General features: G+C 32.3%; 1 protein-coding gene across 2 annotated transcripts in view; it reads right to left on the bottom strand.

The window, feature by feature from the left end:
* The window catches only part of LOC118204290 (DENN domain-containing protein 2A-like), an 81,691-nt gene extending 62,452 nt beyond the window's left edge, over positions 1-19,239 (bottom strand). For both annotated transcript variants that reach the window (XM_035376627.2, XM_035376642.2), the window contains exons 1-4: positions 17,818-19,239; positions 15,481-15,546; positions 13,715-13,802; positions 7,049-7,122 (exon numbers count right to left, since the gene is read on the bottom strand). In XM_035376627.2, coding sequence (XP_035232518.1) covers positions 7,049-7,122; positions 13,715-13,802; positions 15,481-15,546; positions 17,818-18,834 — 1,245 coding nt within the window. In that variant the 5' untranslated portion in view covers positions 18,835-19,239. The remainder of the gene's footprint in view (positions 1-7,048; positions 7,123-13,714; positions 13,803-15,480; positions 15,547-17,817) is intronic.
* Between the last annotated feature and the right edge of the window lie 2,122 nt (positions 19,240-21,361).

The following is a 21,361-nucleotide window of genomic DNA, read 5'->3' as shown; positions in this document are numbered from 1 at the left end:
AATATTTCGGTGAATAGAAGGAATTATGAATCAATGCTGATATTCAAAGAACTTATTCTTATGAAGCATTTTAGTCAATTCAATTTGGAGTAAAAATCAATTACTGTAGAGAAATCCTATTTAACTAGAGTAATCGTCCCCGACACTTTCATGTTTATGCATTTGAGTACTATATTATTTGTAGAAATTAAACATTGGAAATTGTCATTATGAAATCGAATTCAAAGTAAAGTTGAAATAAACATAGAAGATTATAAAAAAAGATAAATAATGCAATCTTTGTAAAAACAAATCAAAGACAATATAAAAATAATATAAAAAATAATATAGAAAATAATATAAATAAGATCAGTGAATGTACATGAAGATATAAAGGCCAGAAAAGATATTAAGTAACTTACATTCTTTCTAGTGGGGGAGTTGGCAAAGTGTTCTCTTCGTGTCTGACTCAGAAGTGTAGGGTGTCCGAAAATTCTTAGCGGCAGTAGGGGCTTTGAATAATATCAGTCGGTAAGACTTGGCTGAAGTAATTTATGGTAGTGGGTGGGACTTGGAATTCTTGAGGGATGTATTTTGTGGAGTTCTTATCTGGGAGAGACCGTCTGTTAAGATTTTTTTGAGAATACTAGTGAATGGAAATTAATTAATTTTTGGCTAATTGTCGTGTTGCAATGATTAAGAATTTAAGAAAGGAAAAAGGCATTTTTACTGTCCAAGAGCTAATAGACAGTCTAAAGGCATGAAATAGGCCCATTTTTTTTAGTAACAGTATAGTAACAGTATATATATATATATATATATATATATATATATATATATATATATATATATATATATAATAGTATGTGAGAAGAAAGAAGTCCCATTATTGGATTAACACCCCGGATGACAGCAAACTAAAGAACCTTTCAAAATCAATCATCACATTGGTGTCAGAAGTCGGATCATTTTGTCGTCGCGGTGAGCGTCATCAAGAAGATAAGAGGTAGGCAATAATTTTATCCGACTTTTTGATTTTTTCTCTTATTGCATGAAAATAAGATAAAATGTTTGCAGTAAAAGGAATAAGAAAAGAAGATTTAATATTTCTCGTGGAAGAATTAGGTCAGACTGTTCCTCCTAACTCAACAGTAGCTGATCTAAGAAAACTTATTCAAATTCTAAGTTCAGAATGTGATAATGATCCAGAATTCGTTACAGAAATTTGAAGGAGTATGGTCTCAGACAGGCTTAAACGTGAGGATCGAACTCTGGAACTAGAGAAATTAAAATTAGTGCATGATAATCAATTAGAACTGACTCTCAGAAAAATCAGACAAAGGGATAGTAGTCGAAAAGACCCTAGATTCCGAGACAACAGATGATGGAAGTCAGCGCCAGAATTGAAACGTAATGGAAACACCTTCGTTAGAAAGTGAAAACAACAGACTTATATCTTCTAATATTGAGGTAAATAATGAAGAAATTAAAGAACCAACGCCACGGGCAGAGAAACTGGAAAAGGAAAAATTGAAAGAAGAACAGAGGGAATGTGACGATTTAGAGACTGTCAGGTCAAATTTAAAGAAGGGGAAAGAAAATTTTCTTTTAATTGACGGTTTGATATATCATAATGACAAGGTTTCGGGTGAAAAACATTTGGGACATTCTCAACTGGTATTACCCGTGAAAAGACGGTCGAAAGTTCTTCAATTAGCACATGAATCAGTCTTCGGTGCACACTTAGGAATTAAGAAGACCAAAGGGCAGATTCGATATAACTTTTATTAGCATTCCATGGTTAAGGACATTGCGGAGTACTGTAAATCTTGTGACAACCAAAAAGGAATACATGAGAGAGCACCCATAACTCCAGTGTACAGACCGGATTTGCCATTCGAAGTCATGAACATGGATATTATTGGTCCTATCGATCCACCATCGGGTCGAGGACATAAATATGTGTTATGTGTGATGGATCAGCATACACGATGGCCAGAAGCTATACCTATAACTTCTTTGAGTGCTAAGTCTACGTGTGAAGCACTATTGCAGATATTTTCTAGGACAGGAGTACCAAATATAGTAGCAAGCGATCAGGGAACTAATTTTTCTTCGGCATTGACCCAGGAATTTCTTAGAAGAACAGGGGCATCCCCGAGATTTTCATGTCCAGGTCATGCAGCTAGCAATGGTTTAATAGAACGATGGAATAGAGTCCTTAAGAATATGTTACATCATGTAATACGAGAAGACCCGAGAGGATGGGACAAATAAATTCCATTCCTATTATTTGCTTATGGAGAGGTTCCAAACTGCACTACAGGAGTGTTGCTTTTAAACTTCTATATGGAAGAGAAGCTCGTGGACCTCTAGCAATTTTAAAGTCATCTTGAGCGGGAGATATACCTTTGCCAGCCAATATCTCACAATCCATTGTGGAATATCTACAATCCATTGTGGAATCTTCTTTAATTGCTCTTCAGATAGGCAGAGAGCTTTTGCCGAATATTTTAACAGACGTTCTTCCATTTGGAAAGTCGACATCGGGAGCAAAGCTCAATAATGCTGATGCTTTGTCTCGATTACCTGTACAGGACTGATGTGCGGTAGTCCTCCTGATTATAGGTGCCATCATAGTGTAGATTCTGTGTGACTTTAAGCGACATTAATGGTGAACTAAGTAATTCACATCAGATTAAGTGGACACTTTATGTGCTTCTGTGTGACTTGAACTCTGTGAACTATATTGAAATAAGTGACGGTACAACTCTAATATACGCCCTAATTTCACCAAATGTGGCGATATGTGTTCTGCGCTGGTTTTTGGCACGATTGCAACTTCTATGGCAACCCTGTTCACGTTGAAAAATCTTTCGCTGGAGCTCGTTGATTTGCCTCTGTGTCTGAGAAGATGGGAGGGAAAGATAAAATGGTAGTTATTGAATTGAAGTTCGGCAAAAGGAAATATGATTGTGGCTATCCTGTTGAGGGGTAGTGGGTATTTGGAATTGTGGAAAGAGGGTCTGGGAGATTATTTTTAATGGCAGTGCATGATAAAAGTAGGGATTTGTGATTTTATTTATTTGTGAACCATAGTATAAATTTTCTGGATAGTGTGTCTGGCTGTCATGTAAATACGATAGTGATTACGTGGCGGCATGTTAAAGGCGCTATGAAATTTATATTTCTGCTATTCAAAAACGCATTAATTCATGGTAAGTGCATTTTATTTTATCCTTGTTCTTATTTTGTAGAATGTTATGTTCATTGGTTCTTTAGTATGAATTTCTGTCATTATTGTTGTTTTTTTTTGTTTGAATTGTTTGAAATTTATTTTGTTGTTTAGTGTCTAGACTGTGCAATTCGTAGATGTTTTTTAAAGTTGAAACAGAACGCTGTGTAGATGGTATTATTTGAAATTTATTGTTACGTTATTTTATTAAAGCAAAGAGTGCGTAGATCCTAGATTCCTTCCTTGCCTAAATTGTGCAATTCGTAGAATTTTTTTTAAGTTTAAACAGGATGCTGTGTACATGGTATTCTTTGAAATTTATTGTTGTTGTGTTAATTTATTAAAGCGAGGTGTGCGTAGTTTGTAGATTCGTTCGTTGCCTACATTGTGCCATTCGTAGATGTTTTTTTAAGTTAAAACATGTCGCTGTGTACATGGATTCTTGTCAAATATTTTTGGTTAGAAACTTTACATTTTTGCTATCTAAATTTTTTGTTTTTGTTTCGGATTTTTAGCTAAATTGTGTGTTCAAAACGTAGTTTTTGCATGTGTGAAAACCGCGTTTTTGGAGACATTTTAGGCTAAAAGTTCGAAATGTAGACAAAAAAATTTAGATAGTAATATGGCAGCGTAAAGTTTTCGCCAAATTTCTCGCCAAAAATATTTGGCGAGAAATTTGGCGACTTGAGGGCGCATATCAGAGTAGTTCCTAAGTGACTTTATTCAATATCTGACTAAAAACACTAAGTGGAAGCTTAAAGCCCTAACAAAAACACATACCTCTCATTGCTATATTTGTTATATTAAATAACCATATCTATCTTTTATATTTTACAGGTTCAGTGGAGATAAGATTTCTCATATGGTTATTGTGTTAAGTATATTTTAATTGAATTTTTAACATTTCATGCTTTGGTGTGACTTGAACTCTGTGAACTATATTGAAATAAGTTTATATGTATGTTTAGATATGTCATGTTGAGTTAGCTGTATGATATATTATTTGCTATGATTTCTATGATTTATTAGAAAATTTTTTTATGTATCTCATATAGATAATAATGATTAATCTATTATTGATAATTGTAATGATCAAGATAAGAAATTTGTATTGTATGAGAAATTATTCATGAAATTTATATGAATTGATGATAGAAATATTTCAATGTATCAGACGATGATTATCAGATATGTGATCTTGGGTTTGCACACCAATCACAATCTTAGGTAGGGGGTGTAATGTTTGATACCTCCCTCCCCCTGGTATTCGAGGGAAATAGTTTGTACAATTCCCTCTGGCGATTGATTGCTGCAGGGGAGTGTCAGTTAGGGTTTAGACAGCGTCGGAGGCGACTGCACGATTATCGCAGGCGTGCACTCATCGTATATCTTAATAGGACTACACGATAATATGCAGGCGTGTACTCTCCAATTGACTTTAATTAATGTTAATCTTATGTAAATATTTTATAATCTAATTAATACCTCTTATATATATATAAATAAAATAATGTGTGAGAAGAAAGAAGTCCCATTATTGGATTAACACCCCGGATGACAGCAAACTAAAGAACCTTTCAAAATCAATCATCACAATACCCAAGCACAGGTTTTTCTCCAATATCACATACACATTGACAACAAATCTTATGAATGGGTTAAAAAATTAACACATTCAGAGGATTAAATAATATATAAAAGGGAATGAAGTAATAAGCATATCTTTTGCTTTTAAGTACTTTCCAATTTTCTTTAATACCAGTTATAGAGACATTAGGTTATTTCAAAGCCAAAAGATGTGAAAAATGAGCAATGCCCTCACCAGGAATTGAACTATGGATATCTCGAATACGTGCCGAGTGTGCTGACATCACACCACGAAGACATGCTAAGAAGGCAGGAGAAATACCTTATATACTCTCCCTTTTAAAGGGCAACTGGGAATTAGGGAACCTCATCGCCAAATCCTGGTGGTGGAGAATCATCATCCACATCTTTTTTAGTTCAGGCGCCACTGTAGAGACATTAGGTATTTTTTGAAAGCAGAAGAGATAAAAAATGAGTAATGCCCTCACCAGGACTCGAACCACGGATTTCTCGAATACACGGCGAACATGCTGATCTAAGAAAGCAGGAAAAATACCTTATACAGTATATTTTTAATGTTACTTTTTGATTATCCACACCTCCTCGCCCAAAGTCAGCAATCACTGGAGAATAATTTTTCACCAAGCTAAGATGCAAAAGGCAACAGCCATTTTCAAATGCTAGCATGCAAGGAATAGAATACAAATTTGTGCATTCTCAATTGTTAGGTAAAGTACCACATTTTAGAGATGCAATGCTTTTTTTCATCAGCCTGCAAACTCCACCGTACCATTACGATTGCTTCCAAGGGGGGAAAAATCATTCAGTGATTTCAATCATATTATTATCAATACATTTGATAAATACTTTTGAACATAAAGCATTTTAATCTAGTTCCATTAAATTAAAATATCTTTCAGGATATTTATTTAATCAATGCAACAAGCATTTAAAAAGTTATAAAATGCAGTTTTAAATAACTGGTGTTGGAAGAACTGGAGCAGAGTATTCCATTTAGTAGATGTGGTTTATCAAAATAAACAAAATTAACACATTCTAATAGACAGAATACCTCCAGTGCTTTTGTGTATGACGTTTAGTTGAAAGTGATTGACACATTTTTTCTGACATTCTACAAAATCTCTTTATTCAAGTATAACTATTAGTGTCCTTTCTGGTAACGCTTTAAAGGCTTTAACAAAACGAAAATTTAGGAGATATTAAAAAAATTTTTTGTAAACACATGACTACCTTTAACACTTTAAGCGCTGTTTGTATCCAAATACTCACAACATATATTTTGTGCATATGAGCCTAATGTATCCAAATAAATGTAACTCGCTTCAGACATAAAAATATAATATGTTTTACAAATATATTACATTATATTAGGGGACATTTATGATATTTTAATAGAAAAAAAGTAATGACCCCAAACAAAAACTTTTTTGCATGCTGGCATTCAATATGTTTACTTTTCTAACCTTTTATCAGTGCTTCAAACTGAGAAGTACATAGATTTTCCAGTCTGGCTCGTGATCCCAATTAAATGACATGTTACCCCAAACATGCAAAGAAAACTCTTGCTTATTATATTACCTAGAGATTTATTTTGAAAGCTCTTAAATCAAAATATGGTTGCTCCAATTAACCACATATCGCATTAACCAGTAAATGGAAATGAATGTATAATAGTAAAATTAAAATACACACACACACACAAACAAAAAAAAAAAAAAAAGTTTTCAACACATTCAAAATTCCACAATGGCTTGATACAGCTTGCTTTATTAATATTACAGAGAAACTCTTTAATATTTTTTTCTACTGATAAAATATTAATGACCTATTCTTGAAATAAAAGAATAACTGTTGGATAAAAGACATGATAATAAATATCACTTTCTGTATGCAGTTTTAAACCTCATTAATCATATATTAAACATGCAAATATAATGAACATGAGATTATTTATTCTCATATTACTAAAAGTTCTTACAGGTAATTATGGTTGCAGAGACTGTTATAATTTTTGCAGCAAGAAATGTGAAAAATCAACTGTGGTCTTGCTGGGATTCAAAACACATACCTTCCAATTTGTAATTTCAGCATTTACAAAATGACAGATTACATAAGAAAATGTGTTAATTTCTTACACAGTAACTCGTGTAGATAAACCCTTTTTGGCCCTGATTATCAAACTTACTTTAGAAATTTAGGAGAAGACATTAAAAAATAAATACATACCTGCTTTCTCACAGATTTGACATAAATAATTCGATCTTGAATAGCTTTTGCAGATATGTCAGCATCAGATGCATCTAAAAAATAATTTTACATTTTATGAATTTGAAAAAATCAACAAATATATACTTAAATGATCTTCTAAATTACTATGAATAACCAGTTTATCACTATTTTTAAGAATTTTAACACTATTTTTAAATATCAAAACAAATACAAATAATTAAGTATACATAACTGAAAATGATTTTGTTAATCAACTAAATAACCCATTAAATTTTAATAGCTTTATTCAATATTAATAGCTTCGTAAAATAAAAAAATTCAGTAAATTTCATGTTCAAATGTGCAATAAAAATGTGGGAAACAGAAATGACTAAAAAACAACAAATTTTAGTGGTACCATCAAAAATATAAATAATAAAGCAGTAGATTGCATACGACATCATTATTGATTATTTTCCTACTATCACAATTAGAGAATTATTTTATTATATGAAGGTAGCTTCTTATTCCAACAGTACCTATTCCACAAATTATAAAGTTCTCTACCATTATTAAGTGATGAATGAGTTTTCTCCATATGTACTACTAGTTTCAACCAAAAATATTATAGCTTATTAAGTACACAAATCAAGATCTACATCAGCATTTTAAAACTCATTTTCAGATATTCTTTGTCTAGTTTTGGGGAAATATTTTAAGAAGGAAGAAAAGTGCATTATATTATTACTATTCATTAAGTAATAAGTGTCAATTCAACAGTACTTCATTTAAAGACATTTAGAATAAATTTAGATATTTTTAATAATCTTTCCCTGTAAAATAGGAATATAAATATCTAAATTTATTCTAAATGCATTTAAAAAAAGTACCACCGAATTGACATATTTTTGGGAAAATATCAATCAAAAGCAATTCACGATCAAAAGCAAATAATTTTTCTGATGGTAAGAAGATGCTGCTCCTCTCTTGAAAAGCAAAGAGCATTTTGACTGATTACACCAAAGAAAAGTAGAATTTTGGAAATCTTTAACAACATTTCTCTTGTATATAAAAGACGAAAAGCCATTTTCATTTTGTGGATTATAAATAGAAATGAGAAAGAATTAACATTTCAAGATAAACATCTTTTTTAATACGAGTTGAAATCACCAGAAAAATTTTCATTTGCGTTAAAAAATAACCACATAAATATCTCTTCTTTTATGGCCTTTTTGTTGTGTGTGAAAATAAATTATATTTACTTATTTATTTTCCCCTTTGCATATTTGCTTCCTATTGTATATGATTAAAAAACTTATTTACTTTCACAATTTTCTGAAATTTCTAAATCACAAGAAATTGGCCACCAGAAGAGCTCCTTATTTTGAAGCACCAACCATGGTATAAACAAACAAATACAAGTTGTGTAGACAAAGATAGCGCCCATGAATTGTTGCTTGCTTTTTGAAAGGTAATAAAAAAGAAAGAATATTAGCATTTTCAAATTTAAATTGGGCGAAAGTGAGTGACAGCACAGAATTGATGCAGCATGATTTTGAGCAAAAAATAGCACTATTTATTTTTATTAATTTACTTTTAATTTGCATTACTGAAACAAAACTTTTATAATTTTATCCCTTTTATAAAATGATACATTTTTTAAAAATGATACACCTGAAAGCAGTTCTACATTGTCCCTAAATAAGTGCTATGAAAGTTATTTTCTAAGCTACTTTCAGCATCGTGACCCTTGGTCTAACATGTGAGGTGAAACTAAACCATATAGTACATACATATGCGGTACATTGCATACACACATATGTGCTATATTGTATACATATGTTTTTTTAGGGCAGTACTGACAAAGAAATATTAAAACTACTACTTTCTAATGGCTCAAAACAATATTATTTTTAACAAGGGCAAGTCTTTCCTATGCCTAATGTGGGAAAAAATATTTAATATTATTTCGTCTGCTAAATCAGCTTGCACTTTAGAGGATGAAGTTATACCCTTAGCCCAAAGATGCAGGCTGATTTTAGGGCACATTTTGGAGTAAACACATTAATTGAAAATTTTTATTCTTAGACAGATTTATTTTTAATGACAATTTTCTTTTACTTGACCAAGAAAGAACAAAACAGATACAGAATCACTGAGATTACATCTTTATATTTTAAAACTAAGATTTATTTTTAACGAATACTTCACACTGGAACACAGATACGAAGGTTTATGCTACCATGTTGAAGCATTCTTCAAAAATAATTACAAACACATTTATTTTTGGATACATATTGAAAAATACAGTGCATAGTATGCAAATAAAATAAATTTCAAACGAGAAAGTGCTAGTCAAATGAGCAATGTCATATATAATGAATTTTCTGATCATTTAAATTATCATATACGAGGGTAAGTTGAAAAATAAGTTTCCCCTGTCGACTGAGGTCAGAGTTGTGTATGAAAGTCAAAAAATAGAATGAGACATTAAAGATATGACATACCTTTATTTTTCCACATAGGTACCAAGTACATTGAGACATTTGTCATATCACTTGATAAGCTTCAAAAAGCCCTCCAGGAAAAAATCAGGGCTTTGCATATGGAAGAAGTGTTGAACGGCTTGTTTCACTTCAGTATTGCTTCCAAAGCGCCTTCCCCCGATATTTTTCGTGGGATGGCAATTGATGTTACCATGAAGATGGCAATGACTTTCTGTTTCGGATTGTGACGGGGGATGAAACGCAAGTCCACCATTTCACGCCAGAATCGAAGGCCGCATCTATGGAGTGGAAACATCCGTCATCACCTGTCCGAAAGAAGTTCAAGACAACTCCCTCTGCAGGTAAAGTGCTCCTCACAGTTTTCTGGGATGCCCAAGGAGTTTTGTTGCTGGACTTTTTGAAGATTGGAACCATCAATGCTACGCGCTACTGTGACACCCTGTCGAAATTGAAAGAGGCGATTCAGAAAAAGCGGCCTGGCCTTCTCACATCTGGCGTTCTGCTGTTGGATGACAATGCCAGACCACATTCGGCGACGGCAACGCAAAACCATATTGCAACTCTTGGTTGGGAGCGCCTACACCATCCGCCATACAGTCCTGATCTCGCACCAAGCAACTTCTATCTGTTTCCGGCTTTGAAGAAAAATCTCGGGGGAAGGTGCTTTGGAAGCAATACTGAAGTGAAACAAGCCGTTCAATGCTTCTTCCATATGCAAAGCCCTGATTTTTTCCTGGAGGGCTTTTTGAAGCTTATCAAGCGATATGACAAATGTCTCAATGTACTTGGTACCTATGTGGAAAAATAAAGGTATGTCATATCTTTAATGTCTCATTCTATTTTTTGACTTTCATACACAACTCTGACCACAGTCGACAGGGTAAACTTATTTTTCAACTTACCTACGCATAATACATTTTCTTCCACAAATTATTCCACTGATTTCAGGCAGAAATAAACATGATTCAGTGATCCACCATTCTTTTTGTATATAACATAAAACAGTTCCAAACAGCAAAGTCGAGAAAATAGCTAAATATTTTCTTACAGTTGAATTTTGGATGATTCCTTTTGTTTCAATTATTGGGAGCTTTTTTTGAAATGAACTGTGCTTAGAATAGCAACTGGTCTTGCCTTTCAGAAAGAGAATGTTTCTCTTTTGAAAAAGCTATCATTTTCCTCTTTTCTAGTTTTTTTTTTTTTTTTTTTTTGTTGCTTACTTTTACAGAAAATTTTTATGATTCAGTCATACAGTTCCATATATGTCAGTTTTCCTCTTTATTAAATTTCTGCCAAAACAAGAGAATTGTCAAATTGTCAACTATTACATAGGCATTGTAAAAATGACCATCTAAAAATATGAGAATGGATTGAGAGGTCATTCCCAAATCTTCAAATTTGAGCAAATATGCTGTCCCCACCCCCGATGTAAATGGCAAGATTTAACACATAACCTGAAATAACAAGTACACACATAAAATAAAAAGTTTAATGCCGAAGTGTGCTCTTTTGAAGAGAAAAAATTGTTTCTACTCAAGTCTTCCTTTGAACATAATTGAGATATTTTTGGTACAACTCCAATATACACCCTAATTTCACCAAATGTGGCGATATGTGTTCTGCGCTGGTTTTTGGCACGATTGCGTGTTCTATGGCAACCCTGTTGACGTTGAAAAATCTTTCGCTGGAGCTCGTTGGTTCGCCTCTGTGACTGAGAAGATGGGAGGGAAAGATAAAATGGTAGTTGTTGAATTGAAGTTCGGCAAAAGGAAATATGATTGTGGCTATCCTGTTGAGGGGTAGTGGGTATTTGGAACTGTGGAAAGAGGGTCTGGGAGATTATTTTTAATGTCAGTGCATGATAAAAGTAGGGATTTGTGATTTTATTTATTTGTCAACCATAGTATAAATTTTCTGGATAGTGTGTCTGGCTGTCATGTAAATACGATAGTAATTACGTGGCGGCATGTTAAAGGCGGTATGAAATTTATATTTCTGCTATTCGAAAATGCATTAATTCATGGTAAGTGCATTTTATTTTATCCTTGTTCTTATTTTGTAGAATGTTATGTTCATTGGTTCTTTAGTATGAATTTCTGTCGTTATTGTTGTTTTTTTAAATTGTTTGAAATTTATTTTAGTTTATTTTGTTGTTTAGTGTCTAGACTGTACAATTCGTAGATGTTTTTTAAAGTTGAAACAGAACGCTGTGTACATGGTATTATTTGAAATTTATTGTTGTTACGTTATTTTATTAAAGCGAGGAGTGCGTAGATCGTAAATTCCTTCCTCGCCTAAATTGTGCAATTCGTAGAATTTTTTTTAAGTTTAAACAGGATGCTGTGTACATGGTACTCTTTGAAATTTATTGTTGTTATGTTAATTTATTAAAGCGAGGTCTGCGTAGTTTGTAGATTCATTCGTTGCCTACATTGTGTAATTCGTAGATGTTTTTTTAAGTTAAAACATGTCACTGTGTACATGGATTCTTGTCAAATATTTTTGGTTAGACACTTTACATTTTTGCTATCTAAATTTTTTGTTTTTGCTTCGGATTTTTAGCTAAATTGCGTGTTCAAAACGTAGTTTTTGCATGTGCGAAAACCACGTTTTTGGAGACATTTTAGGCTAAAAGTTCAAAATGTAGACAAAAAATTTAGATAGTAATATGGCAGCATGAAGTTTCTCGCCAAAAATATTTGGCGAGAAATTTGGCGACTTGAGGGCGCATATCAGAGTAGTTCCATATTTTTTTCTGGGGTGTAGGCTTCCTTGAAATTTTTTACAATCTTCAAAATTCCTAATTTTTAGTTTTTTAATGGGTTGTTCCTCTCTGCTTCATTGCCTAAAACCTTTTTATTTGCAAAATATAAAAACTTCAAAATTAAATTGAACCACTTTTTACTTAAAATTTTAGAGAAGTAGGGAGTTACAAATGTAGGTATCTGTGACCAATACAGGCTAGAGACATTTCTACTTTATTGGTGTCATTCCAAGATATACATCTTGTTTTTGAAGTTGGTTGATTTGGTCTTTTGCAAAACTTGTGATAAAATACTTACTGTTTATACAGCTATTTCATTGTTATTTAAAAGCATAAGTATTATATATATTTTTAATCCACTTATTCCTTTGTATAAAAATAAAAGCGAGGGGAAATCACAGTTGTGATCATAATAAAGCCAAAGCTGCTGGCTGCTCCATTAGTCAACTATTTTCATTTACTTCATCTCGAATATGAAGCATTGAAAGAACTGGAAGGGCATGAGACAACATCTTTGAAACAAGCTAATTTTAATATAGCATACTTTTAAATATATAGGAATAATAATAATAAAGAAATACAAACTGTCAAATATGTTTTGTGCAAAACCTAATTATCCATTAGGGAAAGAAATAAAAGACACAATACACTAATCCAAACTTCAGGTACTACTATAGTTTCTTTTAAAATTCCCAGTCTTAAAATTATTGATTAAAACGTAAAATATAAATTAATAATTCAAGTTTTGAAAAATAAAATGTAACTTAAAAAATTTCAGATCAATGTCATTCATAATTAGGGCAAAAGAAGTGACAGTGAAATTTAAACTGAATAATATTACCATGTATGAAGTTACAGTGATAAAATAAAATATATATTAGGTATAACATTTCAATTCGAAATTCTTACTACTGCAGATATAGTTTAGAGAATAATATACAGAGTATATACTCAAGGACTCGTAGAGATTGAAAAGATATCATTTAAAACCTTTTAACCTCTTTGTATGTTAACAGAGGGGAGGACATTGCTGTGGATCTCGTGGTGTGTGTGCTGAGAGGGTATCCACTTGGAGAAAGTGATCAACCACCCCTTGCTTTCCTGATACAGCCCAGCTGTAGAGAAAGCATGAAAAATTAATCCATCAATCACCTCGTTTCATTTTTGACTCTTTCCTGGGAGGGGGTTGAAAAAACATGAAGCGACGAATCTATCTCAGGGGGTGTAATGGTTCAGGTCAGGTTTAACCCCAATACATATGTGCTGTTGCTAATGTTTGAAGACACATTTCAAACTGGCAAGTCTTTCTCGGGGCAAACAGTGAAGTTGTTAAATTTAAAACATTTTAATGATTTTAATAATTTGGAATGCAATTTTCTAATGAAAAAATATCTACAGAAACATTTATATTACCTGTAACAGGAACGACAACTTGATTTCCTTGACTATCTTTAGATGCAGTTCGAAGACCAGAGAAAGATTCATATATCATATTCCTTACCTAAAAAAATAAACAATACTGTGAAAAATGCATTATACAATGTAACTTGTTTGTATACATATGTAAGTATACATGTATACAAGAATGCAAAATTAAAACTTTAATTTTTAATAATTTCTAAAGTTTCTCCTTTTAGATGGATAATAGATGGAAAGAAATAAAATGTAGGAAAACAAATACATATGCTTACAGCAACAAAAAAAAAAAAAAAAAAAAAGACAGTCATTAGCATAAAATGACAGGATAAATTATAATAATAGCATAACATAATAAGATGTAATTCTTCAAACTTTAATAACTTGAGGATTTTGATAATCATAACAAATATTTCCTCACAAGTAAAATTTATTGAAAATTCTTAATTTTTCTCAGTATGTCAAATTTCTTCAATCAGAAACAAAAATGTAGAAATTTAATGAATTAAACTGAATTTTTGTTAATGATATAGAAATTTTTTTATACTCTACCAATTAAAGTCAGGTATTATCCTCATAGACCACAATGGAACAAACCCCTTTTTTGCAGAGAATAATTTACTTCTTTTTTTGGGGGGGAAGAGGGAGTATTTAACTACACTTCTAACAACTGCAGTTTTTTCCTTTGAACTGAAAAGAAAATTTATATTTTTTTTTAAAGCATGTTAATTTTTAGTCCAAAGGGATTTGAATCCCGAAGGACTATTAGTTTCGTTTTGGCATTTTGCGTCGGACTCATAAATGTCGGTTCACTTTTCAAACTGTTGCCACAAAATGTTAGAGTCCTGCATTATATTTGAAGAAATTAAATAATGAAAAATCTGCATAAATGTATGTATATTTCTCGTATTGTGATAAAACAACGGTACATAGAGTCATCGAATTTTGAATAACGTAATCCTCCAACGAATATGAGCATGTGGAAGGCCCAATTTGAAATTTGAAATTTGTTTTATGATCGATTTCCTATTTTTTAAAACTTTGACGAATTTTTGATTAACAAACTCAAGGATTTCAAAGCGAGCAATGGCAACGTTGTGCAGAAAAAACATTTTTATCTCCAGCGCGTGAGTCTCTGTATCGGAAATTCTAAAGATATGCTCGTTTTAAAACTATTTTGCGATATTGCTGTTGCACTGGATCTTATGGTTTAAGTGCGAGGAACATGATATTTAATAAAGAAAGGTAACACACAAAATGTTAAAAAACGCCCCTTTGGACGTAATTTAAAATCTGAAACATTTCAGATTTTTTTTTTCTGAAGTAAGACTGATCTGTTAGATTACTCTCAAAATTGATTCAGTTTTATTCAAATATATGCTGATCTAAAATGACCTTTTAGGTAGTAAAGGACATATTGCCCTACTTTTGGGGCTTGGATAAATACCTTGCACAGACAGATGTTTGTAAAGGCAATGTCTCCATAGATGACAGGCACTTAAAGCACTATCAGTCTAAAAGTCCTCTCAAGAAAACTGAAGGTAAAGAAAGATGTATATAAAACTTTTGGTTTCCATACTCCAGTGCTCTTAGGTAAAACTGATATGGACCGAGATAATAATAATCCTTGTGTGATCTGCTTTAATTAAATAACTCGGTTTACGAAAGCCATGCTTGAATTGATGAATAAGAACTTTCACATACAGTATACTAAATGCAATAAAATATAATATAAACTAAAAAATTAATTTGAAGCTACTTACAGACTTTCCATTGGACCCATTAGCCTTCTCCCGATCAGGGACATTTGGTTTAACAATAGGAGTACACTGCAAAGATATAAGATCCATGGTAAAGAAAGATTTATAATTACACACATACATATATATAAATGTAAACCTTTCAGGTAAAATGCAATCACAATAAAAATTAACATGTGAAAGAAACAGAAACCAAGTTTTTGGATGCTGTTAGAGAATTTTGTTTGACTGAATAAACAGAAATTTCTAAATAAGGTAAGTGGATATTTTCTTTGTGTAGTGCTAAGATGAATTTTCCTTTTTATGTTATTTCATTATTTTATTTAAAATGTAGTTTATTGAGGTTATATATTTATTGTTTGGCTCTAGTGTAGAATTGGCTGCTCCTTTGACGTTTTAAGTAAAAATAGATTGATGTGTACATGGACAAAGGGAATATGCAATGCCAAGTTTGAGCAATTCTCTGATGTTTTTTTCAAATGAAAACATGTTAATGTGTACACGGATACCGAGCCTGTGCAACTCTTTGCTTGTTATTTTGGCTTTGTGTAGTGGCGATTTTTGCGCCAAAAACTGCCGCTACACAAAGCCAAAATAAGAAATCAAAGAATTCCACAAACTCGGTGTCCATGTACTGCCCAAAATCGCGATTTTTGCCAAGCGCTATAAATGTGCCTAGAAATACATCTACTTTAAAGTAATGTTAAAAATTTTATAAGTGATGATAATAATAATAACAAAATGTTTTTAAAGAATTTATAAAAAATATTTAAAAATAGAAATTTTTAAAATAATTATTTTAGAAATTATTTAGAAATTTTTCAAATATTTAAAAATAGAAATTTTTAAAAAATGTGCAAATTATATTTGGATTAAACCTAAATTTGGAATTCTGAAATAATGAATCAAGAAAATTTAATAATAAAAAAAAAAAGAGATGTTAATAAATATATATCTAATTCAATTAAAATTCACACTGAGGAGCTAATTTTTTAAAAACTACTTGTCCAATTATTACAAAACATGGCACTATAGCATAGCTTCAGCTGTAGAATCGAAATATGGAAAAAAAAATTAGCATGTCATTTCAGAAAAAGTCATTTTGAGTGAAAATATCTATATTAGATGCTATATAAAAATCTAACACACAACCTAAGTCGCACTTTCGAGATGAAAAACACAAGTTGAATTTTGTCAATTGGCCCAGTAGAAAGGGAGATATAAAACTGTCTCCCCCCCCTTTTTTTTTTGTTTTCTGCACAATCTACATACACATAAAAACTTTCAATGCTCAGTCAAAGGCTCGGGGTAGTCTGCTCCCTCCACACTGTACACCCCAGTCTGTAGGAGATCATTTTTGTGATAGCGGGCCATTGAAGATGCTTACATCAGAAAAACTATGCTCATATGCAGGAGAAAGTATTGAGTGACAGAATATTTAGAGCCCAGAAAAGCAGCAAGATTGAATCTATCCGTACAGTACAAATACGTTTTCTTGGCCACCTGGGCTTATCCAATGTATGTGAATTATCATAGCAAAAATGATGGCTAGATAATGTTGTGCTGATGTATTACAGTAAGAAATTAAGATAGTGGCTCAGTTGTTGGCATAAATGCCAACCAGAGCCAGGTAGTTAAGGTGAAAGATAACTGGCAATTTTTTTTTTTTTTTTTCATTTCTAGGAAGTGTTTTCATGCATTTAAGATGAAAGTCATCATGTGAATATTTGCTGCAAAGCAAGTACCCAGTTTCTTATAACAATTCAAAAACTACAACTTGTGAATATAATTCCAAAACAACAATGTGGGTTTAAGGAGCTTGGCAACTTTTACAACTGAGATTTCACTCCTAAGTAATTATTACCTGTTCCTCTACGTGAAATCTGACTTTTGAAAAAAGAAATTTAATGATGATAATGGCTCAAAAACAGTAATTACAAACCGTTTGGAGGATTATGTTTTCGGCGATAAAGAGTTGCTCATTAAATTATGTAAAAAGCCTATCATGGTAAAGAGATCATACTGAAAAATATTTTTTTTTCTATTTACTAACTAAATGTTAAAGTATTTAAGCATATTACTGTAAATACCATACAGCATTTCGCGCTATTCACAGTTTCATACATGTGTAGCAGACATAAAGTTCTGCCAGTGAATGTGGGAAAGCTACTAATAGCACATAACACAAAACATATACATATTTTTTATCACTAAATATTTTACTGAATTTATTTTCTAAATGCTTTTTATCACTAACTACTTAAATTGAAGAATCTTCCTTTTTTTGTTTGCACTTCATAAAGAGAAAATTTAAATGAAAATAAAAATGATATTTCTTACCATGTAATGTAAAGACTTTTCTTCTTTGTTGGAATCATCAGGCACTTTGCTGGAAGGACTTTTATAGACAGCAGAAGGTTCAGCATATATGTGCTCTTCACTGTGACTTCTCTTTAAAGTTCCATAATGTTTAGGTGGACTTACTGTAGTAGGTGTTAAATCAACAAATATTTTAGATTGCTTTACTTTTTCTCTAATGCTGCTTGCAGTATTTGATAAGTTCTTGAAGTAGTTGAAAAATCCTTGAGTTTTATTTGAAATGATTTGCGATTTTGGAGTTGACTGACCTTTATCTCCTATTGCTGAATGTATTTCAGGTGCACTTAAAAGCCTTGGGTTTTTCAGAGATGAATTTGTTGACTCAGGTTCAAAACTGAATGAAGCTGACACCTGCCGAAGCTTGGTCCCTTTTGAAATTTCTGTTCTTAATTTCGAAAAATGTGCAGAATCAGAGACAAAATTATTTTCAGCGACAACACATTCAACAATATTTTCACTTACATGAGGCGTCTTATCTTTATCTTCATAATTAAAGCTTCTAGGAGGTTTGGCAGGTGGTGATGCTACATTTAATAATCTATTTGTTCCACTGGAATTAATTGTTTTACATTTGGAGTCAAGATTCAAGAGCAAGGATATGTCTGTTGAATTAATTGGAGTTTTCGGCATTCCATTATCACAGTCAGTTTCCTTTGACAATTCAAAAAGCTTCGTCCTTTCTTTAACGGAAATACGATTACTAGGGGTAGTATTATGTTCTGGATACTTATTTTCAGGAGGTATTCTAGCATCATAATTGGGAATTTTCGATTTTTCTAAATGCTTTCTTGTATCCGAGTTTGCAGACCGATTTTTCCGTAATGGAGCTACAGGAGTTGAAGATTTATCACAACTTACATTATTCTCATTGGTAGCACTTAGACTTTCAAATTTTTTGCGTATCTCTTTTATATTAACTTTGTTTTCCTTCGGAGGAGTACGACCTTCACGAGAGGATACGGAAGCCCTTTTATTCATAACGGCATTTTCAGTACATCAATACATACGATAAAAATAAAAAGGAATTCAAGGTTGACTATTTTTTAAATAGCAGTACAGAAAAATTACATTAGAGAAACAGGAATGCGAAAAAACACATTTCGTAAGCGTTATTTCCCAGACACACCTTGAATTCATTTCAAAATATATCAAGAACCTTAAAGTAACAAACACACTAAAATTGTATCCATTAAAAAATTCAATAATACAACAACACTCTCCTAGACATGTCCACTTACTATAAACAACAACATAACAGTTCTTCGGCTATGGGTATCGTTAAACAAATTTCGCGTATCAGCAGGTGAGGGACTTCCGGAATTCAATTTCCGTTATAGCAGCTATTGCCAAAATTATATTAATAAAATTGGCATCTAGCACAAGGAGGTTAGAATCATAGATATAGTAATACCTCCTTGATCTAGCATTTGCCAAATTTGCAATTCGGGCATTATGAATGTAGAGCATCTTCTTATATGCCCAGAACCAAATAAAGGATCTCAACAACATGGTGAGATAAGTAAACTATTCTGGAATGCGAGAGCTTGAACTCCTTCTAAAGACTACATCTCTTACATTTCTTTATTTATTGTTTAAATTTTTAACTTTTTACTTTTGCTCCCATGCTCCATTATTCTGATTCTTACTTTAAATGCTTGTTCTTTTTTATTACATATCATTGTTCTTGTGTGACACTTGAGCTGCTTTATATGTTTGGATTAACAAAGCTATTGCCAAATTTCTCAACACAAAATGGATGTTAAATGAAAATAATAATAATAATAATAATAATAATAATAATAATAAATCTTTCACTTTATTTTAAGATTTTTTTTAATGTTTTGTTGTCAATAGAGGTATTCTTTTCATTGGTGCAACACCGGAAAGTGCGATCTTGAGCATCAACGTCCATCGAAAAAATTGTAACTTTCGAAATCTATGGCTTCGAAATAGATGTTGAAGTCCAGAGGAATAAAAGAAATGAGGTGTTATCAGGCTCACTGACTCAGCGCCTTGGCTGAGAGTGTCGACAGTAATACAGTAGACACCCGCAAATTCCACGTAACGCGGACTGAGAGTCGAGTTTCACGGAATAAGGAGTGACTTTTTCAGAACCCTTAATATTTAACTGTAAATTAATCTAGACATTTGTAGCACAATATTGGCCCCGTAAAGTTACAGCATACAATTAAATCAATGTTGATTTTTTTATGTCAAGTTCTAGCACAATAGGAGTCATAAAAAGAACAAATGCCCTAAGATAATTGTATAAAAAAACTTACATACAAAAATGATGAAAGATTATTAGTAGTTCTTGGTAGAAAAATATTATGTGACGGAAGATTGTCTCTCATTTCGTCACCGTGAAGCTTCATCCCGTAGAAACAAATTGTCCATACCAGATGCGCCTTACTCCTCCATGAAACTCCTCCATTCCTTCAGTCTTTCACTATGGATCATTATTTTAGCTTTTCCACTGCCTTCAATCTCTTCATTTTCTGATTCATCTTCATTTTTACCCACGTTGTCTTTGATCAGTGCAACTATTTCTGCATATCCTAAAATTTCACAATTTTCATCTTGCTCCACCCATTCTTCAACATCACCAGCAGTATCTTCTTGGCAACCTGGAATTTTCTTAAGTAAGTCAAGTATTTTACAATTTCCTGTCTCTTCTCTGCTTTCTTGAAATTCGTTTCCTGAATGGTGCAGCAACTTTCTCCAGGAACGAAACGAAGCTTATTCGTTCTATTTCACTCCAAGAATGAGCTATCCATCCAAGAACATCCAACATATCTATTTTCTTCAATTTCTGTATCCTATCACACCTTTATCAAGACCAGAAGAAATAATCACTCTCCGACCTTGTAGAGTGGTATTTGGTGCTTCTCCTAGTCCATTTTTACTAGAAGCAACTATAGCTTACAATCTAGAGAACGCTCCGGATGAAAGGAAGCAAACAGCTTGTCAACTCAAAGAGTCTTTTTATGTGGACAACTGTCTTACAGAAAGTTTTTATTACGGCTTTAAGAAGATTCTTTGCTCGAAGAGGTAGAGTAAATATAATCTACACTAACAATGGTTCAAACTTCATTGGTTCAAGCAATGCTCTAAGAAATTTAGATTGGGAGAAGATCATGTCGTTTTCCACTATCAAGAAAATCAGATGAAATTTTAACCCTTCAACAGCCGCCTGGTGGGGAGGATGGTGGGAGCGCGTGGTTAGAATGTTAAAAGTGATGCTAAGAAGAATTTTGGGCACGAAAAGTCTTGACTATGAAGAATTGGAAACTATTCTAATATGTGACTGTGAAGCTACAATAAACTCTAGACCACTTACATATATTGAAGACAATTCTGAAGGTCTGAAGCCATTAACTCCCTCTTGTTTCTTACCAAGTATTCTTAGCACTGAAACAATTGATTTAGACGAAATCGACAGTAAAAGCCTAAATATAAGATTGCGTTTTGTACAAAAATTAAGGCAGGATTTAAGAATGAGATT

This window comes from Stegodyphus dumicola, chromosome 8, assembly GCF_044657685.1.
Source record: "Stegodyphus dumicola isolate Sdum_Otavi_A_Nest chromosome 8, ASM4465768v1".
Lineage (NCBI taxonomy): Eukaryota > Metazoa > Arthropoda > Arachnida > Araneae > Eresidae > Stegodyphus > Stegodyphus dumicola.
Note: the sequence above shows the minus strand (reverse complement) of the source record. Positions and strands in the feature narration are given on the sequence as shown.